Below are 19868 nucleotides of genomic sequence, written 5' to 3' on the forward strand. Positions count from 1 at the left end.
TCCTTTTCCATTACTGTTATTACTAGCATTTCCACCCACATTCTGGACTACTCTTCTTGACACTGTTCTCCTCTTTGGAACACTACAATCTATCATCACATTTCTCACACATTTTAATAATACTTTTTCTTTTTTTTTTGTTCAACTTAACAATTAAACCATTTACTTTTTTTGACGCATGCATGTATAACAATTTTTACATCATATCCACTGAAAAAATCTTGAGCAAAATTCAGTCTTTGAGCTATGCGTGTGTGTGTGTGTGTGTGTGTGTGTGTGTGTGTGTGTGTAAAATACAAGTTTGTTGGCCAGGTTGAGCAAGTGGACCGGTATCTCTACTGTCTAACCTGCAGGCCATGGATTCAAATCCAACTGTGGATTTGAATTTATTGCCTGCATTATCATCATCATTTAATGTGAACCTACACTTCTGCTTTATTAGAATCCTGAAGTCACTTGAAAAGTGTTCATGTATGGTCTCTAGAACAAGTTTCAGATTATTTACTACTTTGGAGACCAAAGAACTAATGTGTTATAGATTTATAACCTTCTGTGGTAGAATGCCATTGACTTCAAAAATGTATTAATAAACATGACAAGGCTCTGCTTCTTCCAAATGCTCAAATTTTATATGTAGATTTTTGATTTTATATGTAATTAATTTTTATCAATTATGAAATAATTGATAAAAATTTATGAAATAAATTGATAAAATTTATTTCATAAATTTTATTCATGAAATAAATTCTAAAGTAAATTTATTTAATCTTATACAAAATGTAAACTTCTTTTTTGCTTGCTAAATTTGTACAATATTTACCTACACAAATCTAAAATTGTTTGGTTTTGACTCTTTCTTAATCTCATGTTATTCTCTTTGTTATATTTTTTCATAGTGATGCTTTATTTTTTTCTTAACAGTCCCGTGCTTCTCTCTCATTGTTGGCATACTGCTACTATTTTACTCAAGACTTTGTTAATGCAGCAAATTGTTATGAGCAGTTAACATTGTTTTATCCAGAAATTGAGGACTATAAACTTTACTATGCCCAAGCACTTTACCAGGCATGTTTGTATCAGGAAGCAATGAAAGTTACATGTCAAATGGAAAATCCTGTCTATCATTCTAAGGTGAGGAAATTTTCTTAATCAGTTATATTAGTGAATTCATTTCTAATTCAGAATGATGTTCAGTTTGAAATATGTAATTGGTCCCAAAATAAGGTGTCAAATAAAATATTATATCACATGACATTATTACTTCATCATAATGAAGAATGCTTAATAGTAGGGAATAAATGAAATTTTTTTTTCAGGCCATTTTTTTGGGTGTATATTTACATTTGTTTAAAAAATGTAAATATACACCCAACTGTCAGTGTTCAACAGAAATTTAGTGACTCATTTCTTCCACACCTTTTTTTAAGATATATTTTCCTTCTTGTAAATGCTAATAAAATAAGAAAAATTGATAAAATGATTTATTATTAAATTTGTCAGTGCATTTAAATTAGAGCTAAAGACAAATAATATTATCTTACATATATAAACATACATATCTTATTAGTTAACATAAAAGAAAAGAAAAATATTAATATTTTTAACGAAAAAACAACCATGTTTTAGGAAACTGCTTTTTTTTTGCTTCATTTCATTGTACAGCATGATGCAAATACCCATTCCAATTCTTGAACACTAAATACTTATTCCTACATGTACCCCTTCTCAATTATTTTGTGACATGTTTCAGGGAAAACTGATGCCGTTGTATAAATTTGATGTAGCTTAATAATGCCAAAAAGCCTTGCATCAATTTTTTACGTTAGTCAAGCCCTGTAAGGATGTTAAAAATAACCTGTATATTGGTATATAGTTAAAACAGTTTGTTAATGTAAAAAATCCCATAGGGACTGTCTGTACTTACTGCCCTAAAAAGGAAAATTCTAGATTGTATTACACAAAGGCACCAGAAAACTTTGTGTGTTAGCCCCTTATAAGGATATGTGAAAATTGTTGGTGAATTCTGATTGTAAACACTCAAGGTCCGTGTCAAACGGACCGACAAAATTCAGATGCACTTCCGCCGCCCAAAACAAATAGGATTAAAGGAGTGTAGAAGAAGATCAAAGAAAGGGTCAGTGTCAAAGAAAGAACAAGGAGTCGCACCGAAATATTCAGGGTCCCATTTCTTCGTGCAGGGATTTGAAAGTAGGTGAATAAAAGGCATTGGCCGGAAGATCGAGTATTGGTTTTCCATAGGTCGTCATCGGTACCCCAGCAGTTGTCCGTCAGATGTAAGCCATCAAGGATGCGACTTCAGGAGGTCATACCAGTGGCCTGAAAGAAGGATGAAAGGAAACGATCCGCCAGGCAAAGCATTGATCTGATGTCAAACCTTTGCCGGGAGCTGTTGTCCGGAGAGAGGAAATTTTCGAGTGGGAAGAAATTGTTCCATTAGTTCAATGCTCATGCAAGTACTCCTCAAGCCAATAATCTTCACCCTATGTGCCGCGAGGACAGCATCCCAGAAGCATCAGTAAATCTATTGCCGGCGTAAAAAGGGAGAGAAAAACCTGAAACGGGAGGAAAAGGTCAGGACTCCAATCTGAACCCAGGGAATGAGAATACGCAGTGGGTAGCAGCCCTAAAGTGAGTCTGATTTTTTTCTTTCCAATTTTGTGAATTATAGGAGAACTCTAATAGTGGACTGTTAAGATTAAACTGCTGAATTTGAGCAAAGTTAATGGTTGGATTTAAAATATTAAATAAGTAATAGAAGATTATGTGTGTAACAGTCAGAGAGTAACTGTTTGTTAATGGTGCATCTTGCTTAGAGTATTATCTTAGTATCAGTGGGATCGAGCTTTTATATGTAATGATATTTTTATGTGTATAACAATAAAGAAATAACTGTTTGTTAATGGTACTATTGCTTAGGATAGTAATTCGATATTGGAGGAGAGTGGTTATTTATGTGACATGATTTTCATGAATTGAAAGGGCATTTTAACATAATTGTTTTATGTAAAGTTAAACTAATCAAATTTTTCTTTAATGGATTAATAGTGCAAATTGTTTTATGGTAAATAAATGTGTTGTTTAAATGTTAGAGTGTTGCCTGATATTTAATTCTTTGATGCACTGTTCCGAAAAAATATTAGAGCCTATTAACCGGAACCCAGGAGAAAGGATAGATAGTAGACCACAACTGCAGATATTAATTAAGCAGGGATAATTTGAATGTAATGGGAAAACTACTGGATGCACTTAACACTTCTTGTTACTAGAAAATGGACATCAGTGGTGCAGCTTATGAAATAAATTTTCTGGTGTTCAAGAAATAAAAAGGCAAGTGCGGAAGGCAGTTAGAATAAGCAGAAAAGGAGTCATAGCATAAAGTAATATATATATAGGAAGGAATAGACTAACATTATAGAAGGCACTAAAATACCTAAAGTAAAGAAAGGTAAAGAGCATATAAAAGGATAGAGATTTAGATAAGATACCCCCCATTTACACTGTTTCCTGGTTCGCAGAAACTGCATCACCAAACCTTTAAATTTTTTAAAGAAAATGTTTTAAATCCTTCAAACCAACCATTACTGGCAGTAAAGGTTTTTGTAGAACTTTCAGGAGATAATAATTCTCCATCTTGTTCCTCATAATTTTTTATTTCTTTATTTCTTTAATGGAGAACCCATCTATGAAAGGTTGGTCAACTTATAGTGCACTAATACCATGGATGGGCTATAAGGAATTATTCATGTTTGACTTGAAAAGTTGTGGATTATATTCCTTAGGAAACCCTATTCCAAAGGGCAGAATTGTAATAGATGAACACAGAGGAGAAGAAATTTGTTCTGTGGGTTTGGAGCGGGTATTGATTGGCCTGCACACATTCCGATAGATTTGACAGACAGCAGGGAAATTACTGATGCCAATTCTGATGAACAGCAGCCATAGAAGATGCAGGCTGCAGAAACTGAACACTTGTGAAAGTTAGCAAAGAGTATTAGTGAGAGAGAGGGGTCATCAATCAATCTGACCCTTTTCCGTATAGAATCAAATATTTTTAGGGAGCTCTTAGGGGCACCATCACCCCAGATGTGAGAGCAGAATTCAGTGGTTAGGCAGATTTGCAATTTGTATAGAGTTAGAGGAGCTGTTTGGAGTTAAAGTAATGCCTCAAGCTAAAGAGAAGACCAAATGTTTTGGATGCAGAGGAAGCAATATTTGTGATATGATTGTAAGAGAGATTTGAAGTTGGAGATATCCTGAATAGAGATTTCAGTATTGTTAATAAGGAATTTTTTTTTTTGTGGGAAATTTGTAGAGGGAAAACAATATAAAAAAGGGACATCAATGTAGTTTGGATAATCTTGTTAAATTCAGACCTATTTTTTGCTAGCATTGAAGTTAACAAGGTTATTTGGATAACCTTGTTAACCAAATCACGTTCCTCATGATAATGGTTATAAAGAGATTTCACTGCTTCTCTTAAAATTGTTGAATAGATTGGCAGTCCTTTTTTTTATATTGTTTTCCATCCACACGCGCACGCACACACACACACACACACACACACACACACACACACACACACACACACACACACACACACACACACACAGTGCTCTTTCCATTACTTAATGCTTTTTTTCCATACACCAGTAACAATTTTTGCATTCTTTCACATAGTATCTGTAAAACAATTGTGGGTTTCCTTTTTATAAATCAGACTTGTTAATACTTTATATCTTCCCTACAGCTACAAAAGATTTCAGATCTTTAATCTTATGTAAAAGTTCTACTTTCTCTGCCAGTATCTCAAAGTTCCTCTTGGTTTCTCAAAAATTGTCACATTTAGGTCCCATTTTTTAGTAGATAAGGGTAAAAAAAAAAATTCTTGTAGAGGATGACATGCCAAAGTAACAGTAATAATCTCACAACCAGCTTGTGTTAGTGCCTTACTGACGATGACACACACACACATATGGCAGTGTGTGTGTGTGTGTGTGTGTGTGTGTGTGTGTGTGTGTGTGTGTGTGTGTGTGTGTGTGTGTGTGTGTGTGTGTGTGTGTGTGTGTATACAGCTAGCATAGCATAGCCTGTACACAGGAAATAGATGTATGACACATGCAAACCAGATCCTGAGCGTACCCATATGGATGGCAAGACTTCTGTGAAGTGAAAGACTGCAAAAAAGCAAGGGATCACTGTATATATTTTTATGAAGATTTAATGTATTTACACAGCATAAGTAAATACCTTAATCCTACGAATTTTTTTTACCGAGACATTCTCAAGAACAATTGCAGTGTGATCTGGATGGAACTCAATAGCAAAATAAGGACACAAAATACTTAAGCTAGTATCCTACTTTGGCTGCGTGTTCTGGTTACATTCTGGGTAGCGAATATAGTTGTTTATAGAAGAGAATGACTGCCTTGTAGATCACTGGCAGTTTTTTTCAGCCTTTATTAAAATTAAAAATGTTCTGTGTGTATTGAAGAGGCTTTCACTTTTTGAAACATCTTTAGCCTTGTAGTTTTTTCCCCCATCTTGCTGCATGAAAAATAGTGAGCATGTTAGCTAACCCACCCACTTTTTCTATATTGATTCATATTTTGTAGGCTGCTGACCTTTCAGATTGTATATAATAGGCAAGTTTGCATTTGCAGTAGATCTGATATATTCCCACATAAAATGAGTGGTTTTCATCTTTTTGGAGTAGATAAAGAAAGATAATTTGAATACTGTTTTATAAGTGATTTTTTTTTATGTCTGTCATATATTATTATGGAGATGGGTGGGAGGACAAAGTTATTAACTTTTGTTTTTTGTAGGATTCTATTCATTTAAGTAAAACTTTTAATGTTATCTATTAATTCCTTTTGCAGTATGGATTATGGGAACAAATGGTTCTATTTCTGTGTGTTAATTCACACGCTGAATTATGTGGATTAATGATCCAATATCTATTAGTGCATATAACTTTTCTATAAATTGCATAGCATGGGGGAACCAGATAATTAGAGTATCTAGTAATGGAAAACAGTAATTTTTTTTTCTTCCCAATTTCTGCTGTATATTATATGGTTTTTGTTGTTAATGTGCATTAAAAATATCCATAATATTTTGGGATGCTGTGGTAACAGTGATTGAGAGTATACAATGTACAGCTATAGAGATAGTTTCAGAAGGGATGGAGTTTATTTCTTTTCCTTGAATGACTCTATAAAGATTAGCAAGAGATAGCATGGTAGGGAGCAGTAAGCCCATAGCCATATTTTTAATTTGGAGGTTTTTATACTAAATAAAATAGCCAGATTGCATAGTTAATTTATATAGGAAGATGGTGGCATTCATGAGAGAGTTTGTTTCTAATTAAAATTAGGATTACTTTTAGTGGGATATTTGTAAACAGTCAGATAATGTCAAAGCTCCAATCCTATATAGGACATGAATCTTTCAGTTTTGACATTATTCAAGTGTTTGCAAATTTAAGTCAGAAATTTTAAATTACTTCATTAATGACTGGAGTGTGTGAAGTTTTTAATATGCGATGTATATCTTATATTTTATTTAACTTTTATCTTCTCTCAATGCATTAGGCGCAGTGACCTATCATAGATAAATAACTGGGTTTTGTAGTAACCCAGTTATTACTACAGTAGGGTTTTTAATCCTATTTGTAAAATATGATGCATGAATACATAATGTGTTTTCTACCCAGTTTGTTTGTCTTGCAGGCTGAAAAACCTCAGTTTCCAGTGAATAAGTCAGCTATCATTGTATGAGACCAGTTAACTCACTTTCAGTTGAAAAGCACTTATAAAGGTTTTTCATGTCTCTTATACAGGATTTGAATCAGGGTCTTCCATGCAAAGGGTTTCATCAGTTACTGAGTTACAATGACACACTTTGATGGAAAGGCCTGGGTTTATAGAGGTTCCTCTTCATCTTCTCTCAACATGTTAAGCTCAGTGTGTTGTGAAGTGGGATAAGTTTTGAATGGGATGTTTTATGTCCTGTATGTTTTGTTAATGTTTGTGCTAAATATTTGGTTAATATATACATATGGGTATAATATTATCACCAGTGGATCAGAGCAATATATTGTCTTTGTAAAGTTTTGGCAATGCACATATATATGCAGATATAGGTCGTTGTGTGGATATGGCTCTTGAATTATTTCAGATGCCCAGCATATTACTTTTTTAATAATTTAATTAATTTTATTCTGTTTGTGAGGTGGTTGGATTTCTGCCTGCTAACTGAACTGTAGTTAACTGATAACACATTATTTAACAGTGTAAGAGTAGTTATAAAATTTGCAAAGATTATAAAAAGCCGGTTATCTAGTTTTTAATGATTGAAAAAGCTGGTTATAAAATTTTTTTCACCATCTATCACATGATATTTGTATACAGTGGTGTTCACTAGTGGGATTTTTCCGTGTTTCCTCATTTCATCCCAAAAGGGTTGAAATGCATTTAACATAACATAGTTGCATGGGTAAACTAAATAACTTGGCCTATGTCATGTTCTCTTTAATGTGTTAGGTTCAGTTGCTTGTCACTTCCAAGAAATTTGTTTTTATATCAATCTAAATTATATCATGATAGGGCAGTTAATTATGTCTACATAGCTTGTTATGTCTGACACTGTAGATCCTCTCTGGCCATTTAATCTGTTTTGTAATATTGAAAAGTTGAATTTCCAGGAAGAAAACCTTGTCACCTATTATATGAGACCAACTAACTCTCCTTTGATTGAAAAGTGCTTATAAATATTTGTTACTTACCAGATGAGATTGGAATCTAATTTTTTACTAGACTAGAACAATTATATCTGTGTGCCATGAAAATACCTTATAAATGTTACATAACCTGAATAGGAATATTAACAGGTTTTTCCAAATAGAAATGTGTTATTTTTCTTTCTTTCTTTCTTTTTCTTTTCAATTCCTCCCTCCATGGAACTGTCCCAAGTACATATCTAAGACTATTAAAATCACCTGCCATATAATTCCACATATGTTCCCTTTTCTTTGATTTTCCTGCATGTCGATTCATCTTCCAAGTCAAAACCACATGGTCACTCTCTCCAACTGGGGAGGGAAGGATGTCATCTCAGTTATTATCAGCTCTTCTGATGGTATGACTAAATCCAAAACTCTTGAACCTCTTGTTCCCTCTATTACATGTTGCGTAAGACATTTGTCCCTCAAGAATTCTAGAAATTCTATTCCCTTATTACTACATGCATTTTCTTACGAGCTTATACTGCTGTAGTTAAAATCTCCCATAGCAATCATTCTTCTTGCACTTGCTAAGCTCAACTGTCTAAACATCTCCTGCTCCCCACCCTCTGTGCTCCTTGGCTTGTAGCAACACCTCCTAAATATTCTGTATTTCCCACCTCTGCCTCACACCATATGCTTTCAAAACCATTAGTGTCACTGCCTTCCAAAGCCTCCACTCATAGAGGACATCACCTATCATAAGCAGTACTCCACCACTGCACTTTCCCTTCCTATCCTGCCAAAAAATGCTGTACTCTGCTACTTCTATTGCTGTTATTATATCATCTTCCATCAACCACTTCTCAGCAATCCCAATAATTTTGGCCAGGCTGATACTATCAGTGCCACCAATTCATCTCCTTTATTCCGGATACTCCTGGCATTAGTATAAAGCATAAAAATGTCACTGTTTCTAAACCTATCATTATCCCCTCCAGACCTTACTGGACTTGGTATTGCATGATGTTGTCCCCAAGCACCCATTCCCACAAGAGGCCAACTCTGCTACCATCCACCCACACTTGACATTATTAGCATTCAAGAATATATAAGCAGAGATAATCTATGGTGGTAAACCACTTAAATAAAATTGGTGAAGTAACAATTAAGAAAATATCAACAGCAACTCAAACTTGTCTGTTCCACCATCCCATAATTTCACCATACTCGCAATCATAAGGTGCAGGTATGGTGAAATTATGGGAATGTGCATCAATCATATGACCTATGGCCTTACTCCAGAGTCATTCTAAAAATGGTCCCACTCAACGAAAATCCACTTGTCAAAAAAATTATGACAAACATATCACTTAAAGATAAACTACCAGACACTCCAACAGAAAAAATGGATACGTCTGTACCCATTGAAAGTAAACTAAACCTATCAACTGACCCTAACACGTCAGACGTATTGAATACCATACCAGAGGAAGAGATGGACACTGGCCATCCATACTTCCCCGTGGATTTCGCCAGAATGTCGATGATATCAAGATTTTGTTGCAGAAACACAAACCTTTCTGTTTCTGTCTACAAGAAATGTACTTAAGACCCAATGAGGAACTACCTTTAGGAATTTCACTGTTGTATACAAGGACAGAACTGGAGGTGGTCCTGCTCATGGAGAAGTAGCTATCCTAGTGGGCAGTCATATTCCTTTCCATCATGTCCAACTTAATACTGCTCTGGAAGCAGTAGCAATTTGCTTCTCTGTGGATTTCATATTACACTATGTTTAATTTATTTACCACCAAGTGGTGAATTAAATGAAATTGATCTTGATAACCTTATCTCTCAACTGCCAGAACCCAGAGTTTTGATGGGTGACTTTAATGGTCGTAATACTCTGTGAGGTAGTGCCAACACTAATAGACGAGGTTGAATCATTGAAAAAATCCTTGATAATAATAACCTCTCCCTTTTAAATAATAAACTCAATACTTTCTTCCATATGCCTACCCCGTTCATATTCTGCAATTGATCTTAAAATTTGCTCCCCTTCCATTCTTCCACTGCTCATGTGAGATGTTGACAAAAATGTATATGGAAATGATCACTTTCCTTTTCTTTGCACAATGTCTTCACAGGAACCATGTTCCCCCACACGGATACCTATATGGAAAACTTTTTCTCATCTTGCAAAATTTAATGGTGATACCGTCAGTCAAACATCTATCAGTGAAGCAGTCGCATATATAACAGATTGCATTGTGCAGGCAGCAATAGCCTTCATCCCAAAAACATCATCTTGGTTTCCACTCTATACAAAACCTTGGGGAACACAGAATGTCAGACAGCGAAAAAAGACAACACAGAGCATGGGTTATATTTCGTAGATATCCCACCACATCAAACATCATAGCTTTCAAATGTGCTCAAGCCAAAGCACGCTATGTGAGATGTCAGAGTCAAAAACAATCATGGATCCAATTTACTACATCAGTTAATCAAATGACCAGTCCAAAAATTGTATGAGATAAAATCCAGAAAATGAAAGGCAGATATTAAACACATTGTTTGTCTACCTTAGACCATAATGGAAGTGTTATTGCTGATCCCAAAACCATTGTAGACACTTTGGGAGAAAATTTTGCCAGAATCTTAGCAACAGCTTCATATCCTCATCAATTTTTAACTCTGAAAGAGCAGCAAGAGAAACAAACGGCTAAATTTTTCTACTAATGTTCTTGAACCATACAATCAGCCATTTGTTAAGAAGGAACTAAAAAGATGTTTCCTACTGTCTCACCCTAGTGCAGTAGGGCCTGATGACATCCATTATGAAATATTAAAACATCTATCATCATCTTCTATAGATCTTCTTTTCTTATTATGCTATAGAATACTTGCAGAGGAAGAATTTCCAAATTCTTGGCATAACTGTTGTCATTGCTATTCCAAAACCAGGAAAAGATCCAACGCAAGCAAATAATTATCAACCCATTGCTCTAACCCACTGTCTTTGTAAAATACTAGAGAAAATGGTTATTGCCAGACTTCTCTGGTATTCAGAAAGCAACACACTTCTCTCCAATACACAATGTGGGGTCTATAGACATCGTTCAACTTTAGACCATTTGGTTCGTTTAGAAACTTGTATAAAAGATGCATTTCTGAAGCAAGAACACCTTGTTTCAGTTTTTTTTTGACATGGAAAAAGCTTATGACACAGCCTGGAGATATGGCATATTAAAAGACCTCTATAACCTAGGTCTCAAAGGACACCTTCCTATATTTATTAAAAACTTTCTGTTCTAGACGAACTTTCCAAGTCAGAGTGGGAGGTTAAGGCTCTGTCTTAAGTGTGACACTTTTCACTATTAAAATTAACTCAATCACTGAACAGTTTCCTCACACAGTAGACAACGCTCTGCACGATGACTTCACAATTTACTATCACTCTCGTAACATGAGGATAATTGAAAGACAACTTCAGCAAGCAATCGATCATGTTTCTCTGTAGGCTCTTAATAATGGGTTTAGGTTTTCAACAGAACAAAAGTGTCTGTGTACACTTCTGTTGTAAATGCACTCCTCACCCAGATCCTGAATTAAGAATGAGATGCACTGTTATTCCAGTAGCTACAGAAACCAAGTTCTTGGGACTCATCTTTGAGAGAAAACTTACATTTCTAGCACATATTCGTCAACTAAGAGAAAAGCGCAAGAGAGCTTTGAACTCCTTCGCACTTCTTCTACTAAGTGGGGTACTGATTGAACTTCATTGCTTCATCTTTACCATTCACTTATGCGTTCAAAGCTGGATTATGGGTCTCATGTCTATGGTTCTGCAAGATAGAGTGACCTGCAATAGTTGGATTCCATCCATCATCAAGGTATACGGATAGCTACTGGTGCCTTTCGCACATCACCCAATCAAAGTCTTTATGTTGAAGCAAATGAACCAGCTCTATCACTTCGACGGAAACAGTTGTCACTTAATTATGCCTTAAAGATAAAGTCTCTCCCAAATCAGACTAGTCTCTTTTCTCTACATTGAGAAGCTCAATACCACACACTTCAAACTGTCATATGTCCTTTTGGTATGCGCGTTAAAGAAACTGTTGGTATAAATGTTGACAACATTGCCTACACTAAGCATAACAGTATCCCTCCATGGCAGGTTTGCATTCCATCTTGCAACTTCTCACTCTGTCAGCTACAGAAGTCTCATACTCCATCATCTGTCTACCTCCAGTTGTTTAATGTACACTCTGATTTCTTGCCTATCTATACTGGTGGTTCAAGAACTAATACCTCTGTCGGCTGTGCTGCTGTGTTTCCTGACATTACTATCTCCATCCAGATTCCACCTGATTGCAGTAATTATACAGCAGAGTTGCATGCCATTCAGCTTGCACTTGTGCATATGAAAGACAACTGCTACCAAAAGGGTATAATTTATACAGACTCATTGAGTTCTTTACAGGCTATCTCCTCTCCAATGCATAATCCACATCCAATACTTTATGAGGTGTTACACCTGTTTCACAAAATGAAAATCCTTAATTTTGATGTTCAGTTGTGTTGGATTCTCAGCCACATTGGAATTAATGGAAATGAAGCTGCAGATGCAGCTGCTAAATCAGCTCATATTTTCTCCACATACTTTCTTTTACTTTCCACATACTGTTTGACAGTACCATATACAGACTACAGGCAGATTATAAGATCAAAACTAATTGTTCAATGGCAGTCATCATAGCAGGAAGCATTAACAAACAAATTATATGACATTAAACCCAAAATTAAACATTGGCCCCCTAGTCAATGTATAAAGAGAAGAGAGGAAGTTGTTCTTGCTAGGCTCTGCATGGGTCACAGTCATCTTACACATTCTTATTTACTGAGGGCTGATGAACTTCCCATGTGTGAAAAATACAATACACATCTCACTATTTTTCATGTTCTGGTGGAATGCCAGCGCTTTGCACGTGAGAGGAATGAAATTTTTGCCTATCTGGCCAGACCATATACACTCAGGCAGATTGCATGATGTTTTTAAGTTTTTACAAAGAATTAATTTATACAAACATATTTGATTGTAATTTTGTTTATATGTAAATACCACATTACTAAATTTAATTTTTATGCATGCATATTGTATAATAAATCCTTTTTACCTATATATGTCTTGCTGTAAAAACATTAGTTATAATTTTATACATATGTAGATACTGCATCCCTTGGCTTGGTGTCTGTACATGCATTTTGTTTATTAACTTGTATTGTTGACAGTTTCTGTACTGCTGTGACCTTTAACCTTGTGTGTTGCTGTGCTCTTTGCAGCAGTTCTATTTATATATAGATGCTGCTTTGTGGGACCTATTTTTTGAATGGCATATTGTTTACAATTTTCCTTAACTGCTTATGTATAGTTATAACCTTAGCATGGCACAATATGAGCTTTGTAGTTTTTGTGCCAAATAAACTATATAAACCTAAACCTAATCCTCTTTCATTCCTATTACCCAATCCAAACTTTCCCTTTGAATTTAGATTATAATTATTTTTCTTGGTTTTTGCATTTAAGTTGCATCATGATAATTATATAACATTCTTTACTGTGATTTAAATATTCTTCTTCTTCTTGTTTGACTTAAAATTCTTCAACTTCTTCATCTGAGTGACCTGAAGTTATTATTATTATTTATTATTATTTTTGGCTGGAGTGCAGATATGCTAACCATTCTGCCAGCCAGGCTGACGTTGGTACATAAACTTATGGAAATTTAATTTGATATCTCTTATTTATAGATATTAATATTTCTGCTATTCTGGTTGATTTTTTTCCAGTGTAGATTATGTTATTTATTAATTTTTTATGTATTAGAAAGCCCGTGCAACCAATTGAACATGGTATTAGTAATGACTGACTGATGTCCTGAACTGAAATCAACATGTTCTTCTTATATTTAGCTTTCTTCTATGACTTGAGTTTGGCTTTTTAAAGATGTGTGATTATTTGTATTTTTTTCTAAATCATGACAAAATGTATGGTTAGTGTAGCATTAGCCCAATTATGTCTATTAATAGATTTACTAGAAATGGCATATGGACACTCACTCACTCACACACCTCTATGATACATTCAGAATAAAGTGCTTTTCACTTGAAAAGACCAGAATGTGAAATCTGTCAAGAAAGCAAGGAAATTTTATATTCAGTGAGCTGAGTTATCTAGTCTTAGATGACATGGTAGTTTTTTAAACTTAGAACTTTTTCCCCTTCACAGAACAGTTCAACATAAATAAATCTAAATAACTGCACGTGTGCACACGTGCGTATACACACACACACACACACACACACACACACACACACACACACACACACACACACACACACACAAAATGCCTGTGTGCATGGAAAAGTTATATATGCAATTGATTGTAATATTTATTAGCTGCACATTTGCTTCTTATTGAACAAATCATGTAAAACTAGCAAGGTTTCCTTCTTGGAAACTAGTCAAAACACACACACAGCAGAGACTAGAGAATATGTAAATTGATAGATGCAATGTACTCATCTCATGGCAAGTTTCTATCATACCATTAACGTGTCCCTCCCACCAAGATGTATTGTTTTCTTGACAATTCACATTTCGCTTTCACCGGACAATTTTTCCAAATGCCTGATACTAAAACCATTTAAGTGCAATCCATCTTTCATGGACGGATCCTTTTGACCATTAGGGTCACCATTTAATCTGCACAGCCTGCTTGCCAACTTATTTGCAATTGCTGCTCTTCTCTCCTCTTCAAATCACTCCTTTCATACCATAACTACAGATTCAGTCTTTACTCTGTTGCTCTTCTTTTTTAACTCACTCAACAAGCCTTGCATATCCTTTCTCACACTATTATTATTATTATTACGGGCAACTCCAGGGAGTCGACAGACTCATCGAGGGAGGCCCTAACATCATATCAAGAACAACTATTCGACATTCACACAGTATCTATCATACCTCGCCTTGAACTCATTCACAGTCATGGCACCCACAACAGACTCTGGCAGCTTATTCCACTCATTCACCACTCGCCAAGTAAAAATCCTAGCTCTAACACCCTTGCTAACCACATTCTTGCCCAGCTTCCATGTATGGCCCCTAGTCCTCCCACCACCACCACCAGTCCTATTCTCAAAAATATCTTCTGAATTAACCTTATAGAAACCCTTCAGTAATTTGAATGTCTCAATCATATCATCCCTTTTCTGCCTATCAATTAATTTCTGCAACCCACAAATCTTCAACCTGTTCTCATAAGGTTCATTCCACAGACCTGCTATCATCTTGGTCACTCATCTCTGGATCCTCTCCACCTCCTCCCCATCAAGAAGAAACCCTGGTGCCCATATCTGGGCACAGTAGTCTAGATGGGGTCTTATCAAGGCTTGATACAGAGGAACAATAACTTGTTTGTCTCTGCTTGTTAAAGTATTTTTCAGCAACCAAGTGATTTGATGAGCTGATTTAGCTACTTTTGCAATGTGCCCCTAAACTTCAACTCCCTATCCACCAACACTCCCAAATCCCTGATCTCATCAATCTCCTGGAGCATGGTTCCACCAATGTGATATACTGCGGCTAATCTTTTCACCCCAAAATGCATAACCTTACATTTGCCACATTAAATTGACATCCATTTTCCTTAGTCCAGTCCTCCAAACTATCCAAATCATCTTGCAAAATTTTGACATGACATCCTGTGCACTCACAATTGCTCTACCCAACTTTGCATCATCAGCAAACAAGTGAACACTTCCTCTCAGATCCTTTCCTATATCGTTAATGAACAAATTGAAAAGTAATGGTCCAAGAACAGGAACCTGTGGCACACCCTAGTCACAGGCCGTCTTTTGGACTCTACTCCTGAATAACCACTCTCTGATATCTCTCCATCAACCACCCTCCTATCCATCTCACCAACCCTATATCCATCCCCATATGCTGCAGTTTACTGATTAGAATTCCATGTGGTATCCTGTCAAAGGCCTTAGCAAGGTCCAGTAGAATCACTGTAAACCCATTACCCTTATCCAGTTCAGCCATCACTGTGTTATAAAACGTGAGCAAGTTACTGAGGCATTATCTACCCTTCACAAAACCATGTTGTCCCCCATACAGTATCCCATTTTCATCTATCCAATCCTGTATTTTTCTCTTGACTAATTTCTCCAAGACCTTGGCAACGATTCCTGATATGCTAATTGGTCAGTAATTTACAACAGCAGTCTTAGAACCTCCTTTATGTAGTGGAACTATTTTCCCCCTCTTTCCACCCCCTCGGGACTAACCCAGACCCGAGACTCAAATTAAACAAAATGGTCAAGGGCACTGACAGTTCTTTAGCTACTTCACGTATGACATGAGCTGGTATGCCATCCAATCCCACAGAAGTATTGACATTGAGGTTTTGTATAGACTATTCACCTCCACTTCATTCACCACAATTCCTGTATAATCTATTGGTTCATTCATTCCTGCAATGTCACCACCTGGATGATATACTCTTGCAAAGTGCTCGCTCAGTAATTCAACTATACCAACTGATTTGGTTACCTCCCTACCATCAGCATTCTTTAAAATCATTTTACCATCTACATTTTTTCTTTTACTTGCAACATATTGAAAAAACTGTTTAGGATTCTCTTTAGCCTGCATGGCTAATGTTCTTTCATAATCCGTTTTTGCTTTTCTTACCACACTCGTTACCTTTCTGGCCTGCACTTTATACCGTTCATGTGCCTGCTGGTCACCTTTCTCCTTAAATTCCCTCCATAGTTTTTTTTTTTTTTTTTTTTTTTTTTTTTTTTTTTTTTTTTGCAGCTCAATCTTAATGGTGTTATTCATCCATTTAACCCCAACTTGATTTATTATTCGGACTCTATGTATACAGTCATCCATTGCCTCATGCATACACTTCTTAACTGCCTTCCATGCACTGTCATCAACATCTAGCCCTTGCAGTTTTACATGCCATGGCACTGAACCAATCAAACTCCTAAGCTTGTCATACTTACCAGCCTGATAATTCCACATGTACCCTGTCCTAATTGTAAATTCCACACCTTTAGCCACCTCCCAAGTCAAGACCCTATGATCACTCTCACCAATTGGTGGCAGCATGGTCATATTTGTTACACTCAAATTCTCAGATGCAGTTACTAGGTCAAGCACTCTCTGAACCCTAGTATTTTCCATTACACGCTGTCTCAGATAGTTATCCCTTAATAACCGTATAAAATCCAATTCCTTCCTCCCATGTGTCCTCTCCTCCTTCCAATGAATGTTACCATAGTTGAAATCTCTCATAATAATTACCCTCCTTCCACTCATTTCTTCTATTTGCTTATGCATACTATCTGCACCATCTATTCCATCACCTGGTCTATAGCAGCACCCAACTGTATATTTTGCTCTGCTAGTTTCAATCTCACACCAAATAGCATCAAATGTGCTCTTTTTTCTATCCTGCAGTTCCACTTCTATTCTCCTTAGCTGTAGCTCATCAGCTATCAACAATAACACTCCTTCCCCCCATTTTATTCTCCCTGTCACTCCTGAACACACCATACCCCTCACATTCAATCCCACTAACTATATCATCTTCTGTCAGCCATGTTTCACTAATGCCAATAACCTGTTGCCTGGAAGTGCCAACCAAGGCCAAAAATTCTTCCTTCTTATTCCTAATACTTCTGGCATTAGTATACATGAATTGCAGAAGCCCATTTTTCCATCTCTATTTCAATGCCTTATACTAACTATCCCATTCTGATTTGTTGTCTTTCGTACTCGCTCGGGCATATTACACACATTCATACACTCAACTGTCTCCCTGAAGTCTGCATATATACTCCCCCTCCCCTAATAACTCTAGTTGCTTTGATTCTGCACTTTCACTACATTCAACACCTTTTCAAGTCTCTGTACACCAAATCCATTCAAATGTAAACCATCCATCTTATATAAATCCTTTCGCCCAGGGGTTCTCAACCTTTTCCAGTGGCTGGCGTACCACTATATTTAATTCAAGATATTGGATGTACCAGTAAGCAAATCTCTTTTCATACTACCCGGCAGTGGCTCACGTACCACCAGTGGTATGCGTACCATAGGTTGAGAATCCCTGCTTTCGCCCATCGAACTCACTCCACACATCCACAAATTCCACACCACTCCTCCTGCATAATTCACTCATAATGTCATTAGCGATTATGGCCCTCCTTCTATACTCTTCACTGTCATACCATGACAACAGACAGACTCAGACTCGCCATCCTAACTCTCTCACTCTTCTCTTTTGCTACCTCAAGCAATTCCTTCAAATCTTCTCTCATAGCCATTTTGTCTCCTTTCAAATCATTTGTACCTGCTACTACTATCAATTCTTTCACCTGCTGCTTTTGCATTCTAATTGACTCACTTACATCCTTAACATTCACAACAGGTTGTTACAATTTTGTTAAACTCTCAACTATCACACCTCTTACTAAAGAATCTCCGTAAAACACTTGCTCTTTCATTTTGTTTACACTCACTATCATACTTTTGCCATTTATTAGTCGGTATGCTCGGTAAACATTTTTGCCAACGCTCCAGCTGCTGATTTGCCCTGTGTATTGCTCTGCATAACCGTGCAATCTCACTCATTGAATCAGTCTCATTTTTATTTTCCGTTAATTCATTCATCCGTTCTGTATCTTTACCTTCATTCTCACTTTCGACACCACTCTCACAGCTATCTGGTACTACCTCGCAAATATTACTCGCATTCATATCTCGCATATCACTATTTTCTACATTCACACTTTCAATAACGATATCACCCTCATGACCTGAAACACTCTTTAAATCCTCACATTCCTTACACTTTCTGCACACATTCACTCCATCGTTGTTTAACCAGACTCCAACCACTCTCCTCAATGCATACATTTCGCAAACGGTACACTGAATCAAATCCTTTAAATTAAAATTTTTAGACAAAGATGGCGACCTGGACACCATCTTTGTATTTCTCTTCATGGAGGGCCATGCACAAATAATCATATCTATCAATTTACTAATTAAAATACTCAGAAAACACACAAAAATCACTCAGACACGCTAAGATATGAAAAGTAAATCATACTATGTAAGATTCAAGCAAATTTACCAATTCAGGAGCTCTCTACAAACACTACACACCATGTAGCCCTCTAGTGGCCTCAATCCACTATGTTATACATGATTCCACGATCACCTGTGATAATGGAATCATGAATAATACCATATAATTTTTCACCCATTTCTCTTTCCTTGATCCTTCCTTTACTACTTTACATTTCATCTCCTTTACTGCTGTTTGCTAAGCATTTTTCTAGTCTTTCCAACCCTTGGAGAAATAACACAAAATTTCAAACATTGTGCTCAACTCTTAACTTGCTCCATAACTTGGATAAGAGAGATAGAATATCAGCATGTACACTAAAAGAATGTTAAGCTGAATATGCTAGGCCTTTCACATGTTTGTATAACTTGAGTCTCAGCTCAGGAATGATATCACAGAAATGGAAGGAATGTATGATAGTTCTGTTTTACGAGGGTGGTGCAAAAACTGATGTGTCTAACTACTGACTTATCAGTATCTCTGGTGTGGTGGTATAGAGTTTGTAGATGTTGGTAAGAACTTGCATACAGAAATGGGTAGATAGACAAGCTATTCTCTGCAAGGAGCAACATGGTTTTACTAAAGGAAGGTCATGTTTTATCAATTTGCTCATATTTTATAATACTGTTATGAGTTGGCTGGATAAAGGGAATGGATACACAATGATAATGTTGCATTTTGCTAAGGTATTTGATAAGATTCCACAAGAAAGTCAGTTGCATAAACTTGTGAATATGGGATTGGAATATAAACTCTTGACTTGGATAAGTGGATGGTCAACAGACAGATATCAAAAAGTGGTATGCAGTGAATGTGCATCTGCTAGATTTAAGGTGACTAGTGGTACCTCAGGGTTCAGTCTATACATTAATGGCATTAGGGAGGGTCTAACAGCAGAT

The 19868-nt window shown here is 36.2% G+C and overlaps 1 protein-coding gene across 1 annotated transcript in view; it reads left to right on the forward strand.

Annotated features, from left to right (window-relative positions):
• Positions 1-19868, forward strand: part of Ttc30 (tetratricopeptide repeat domain 30) — a 232626-nt gene that overhangs the window by 18874 nt on the left and 193884 nt on the right. Inside the window, exon 3 of the mRNA XM_090397606.1 lies at positions 922-1131. Within this exon, the coding sequence (XP_090253732.1) occupies positions 922-1131 (210 nt within the window). The remainder of the gene's footprint in view (positions 1-921; positions 1132-19868) is intronic.

The sequence above is a fragment of the Typopeltis vanoorti genome, chromosome 9 (assembly GCF_054136105.1).
Source record: "Typopeltis vanoorti isolate ZY-2024b chromosome 9, IOZ_Tvanoo_1.0, whole genome shotgun sequence".
NCBI lineage: Eukaryota > Metazoa > Arthropoda > Arachnida > Uropygi > Thelyphonidae > Typopeltis > Typopeltis vanoorti.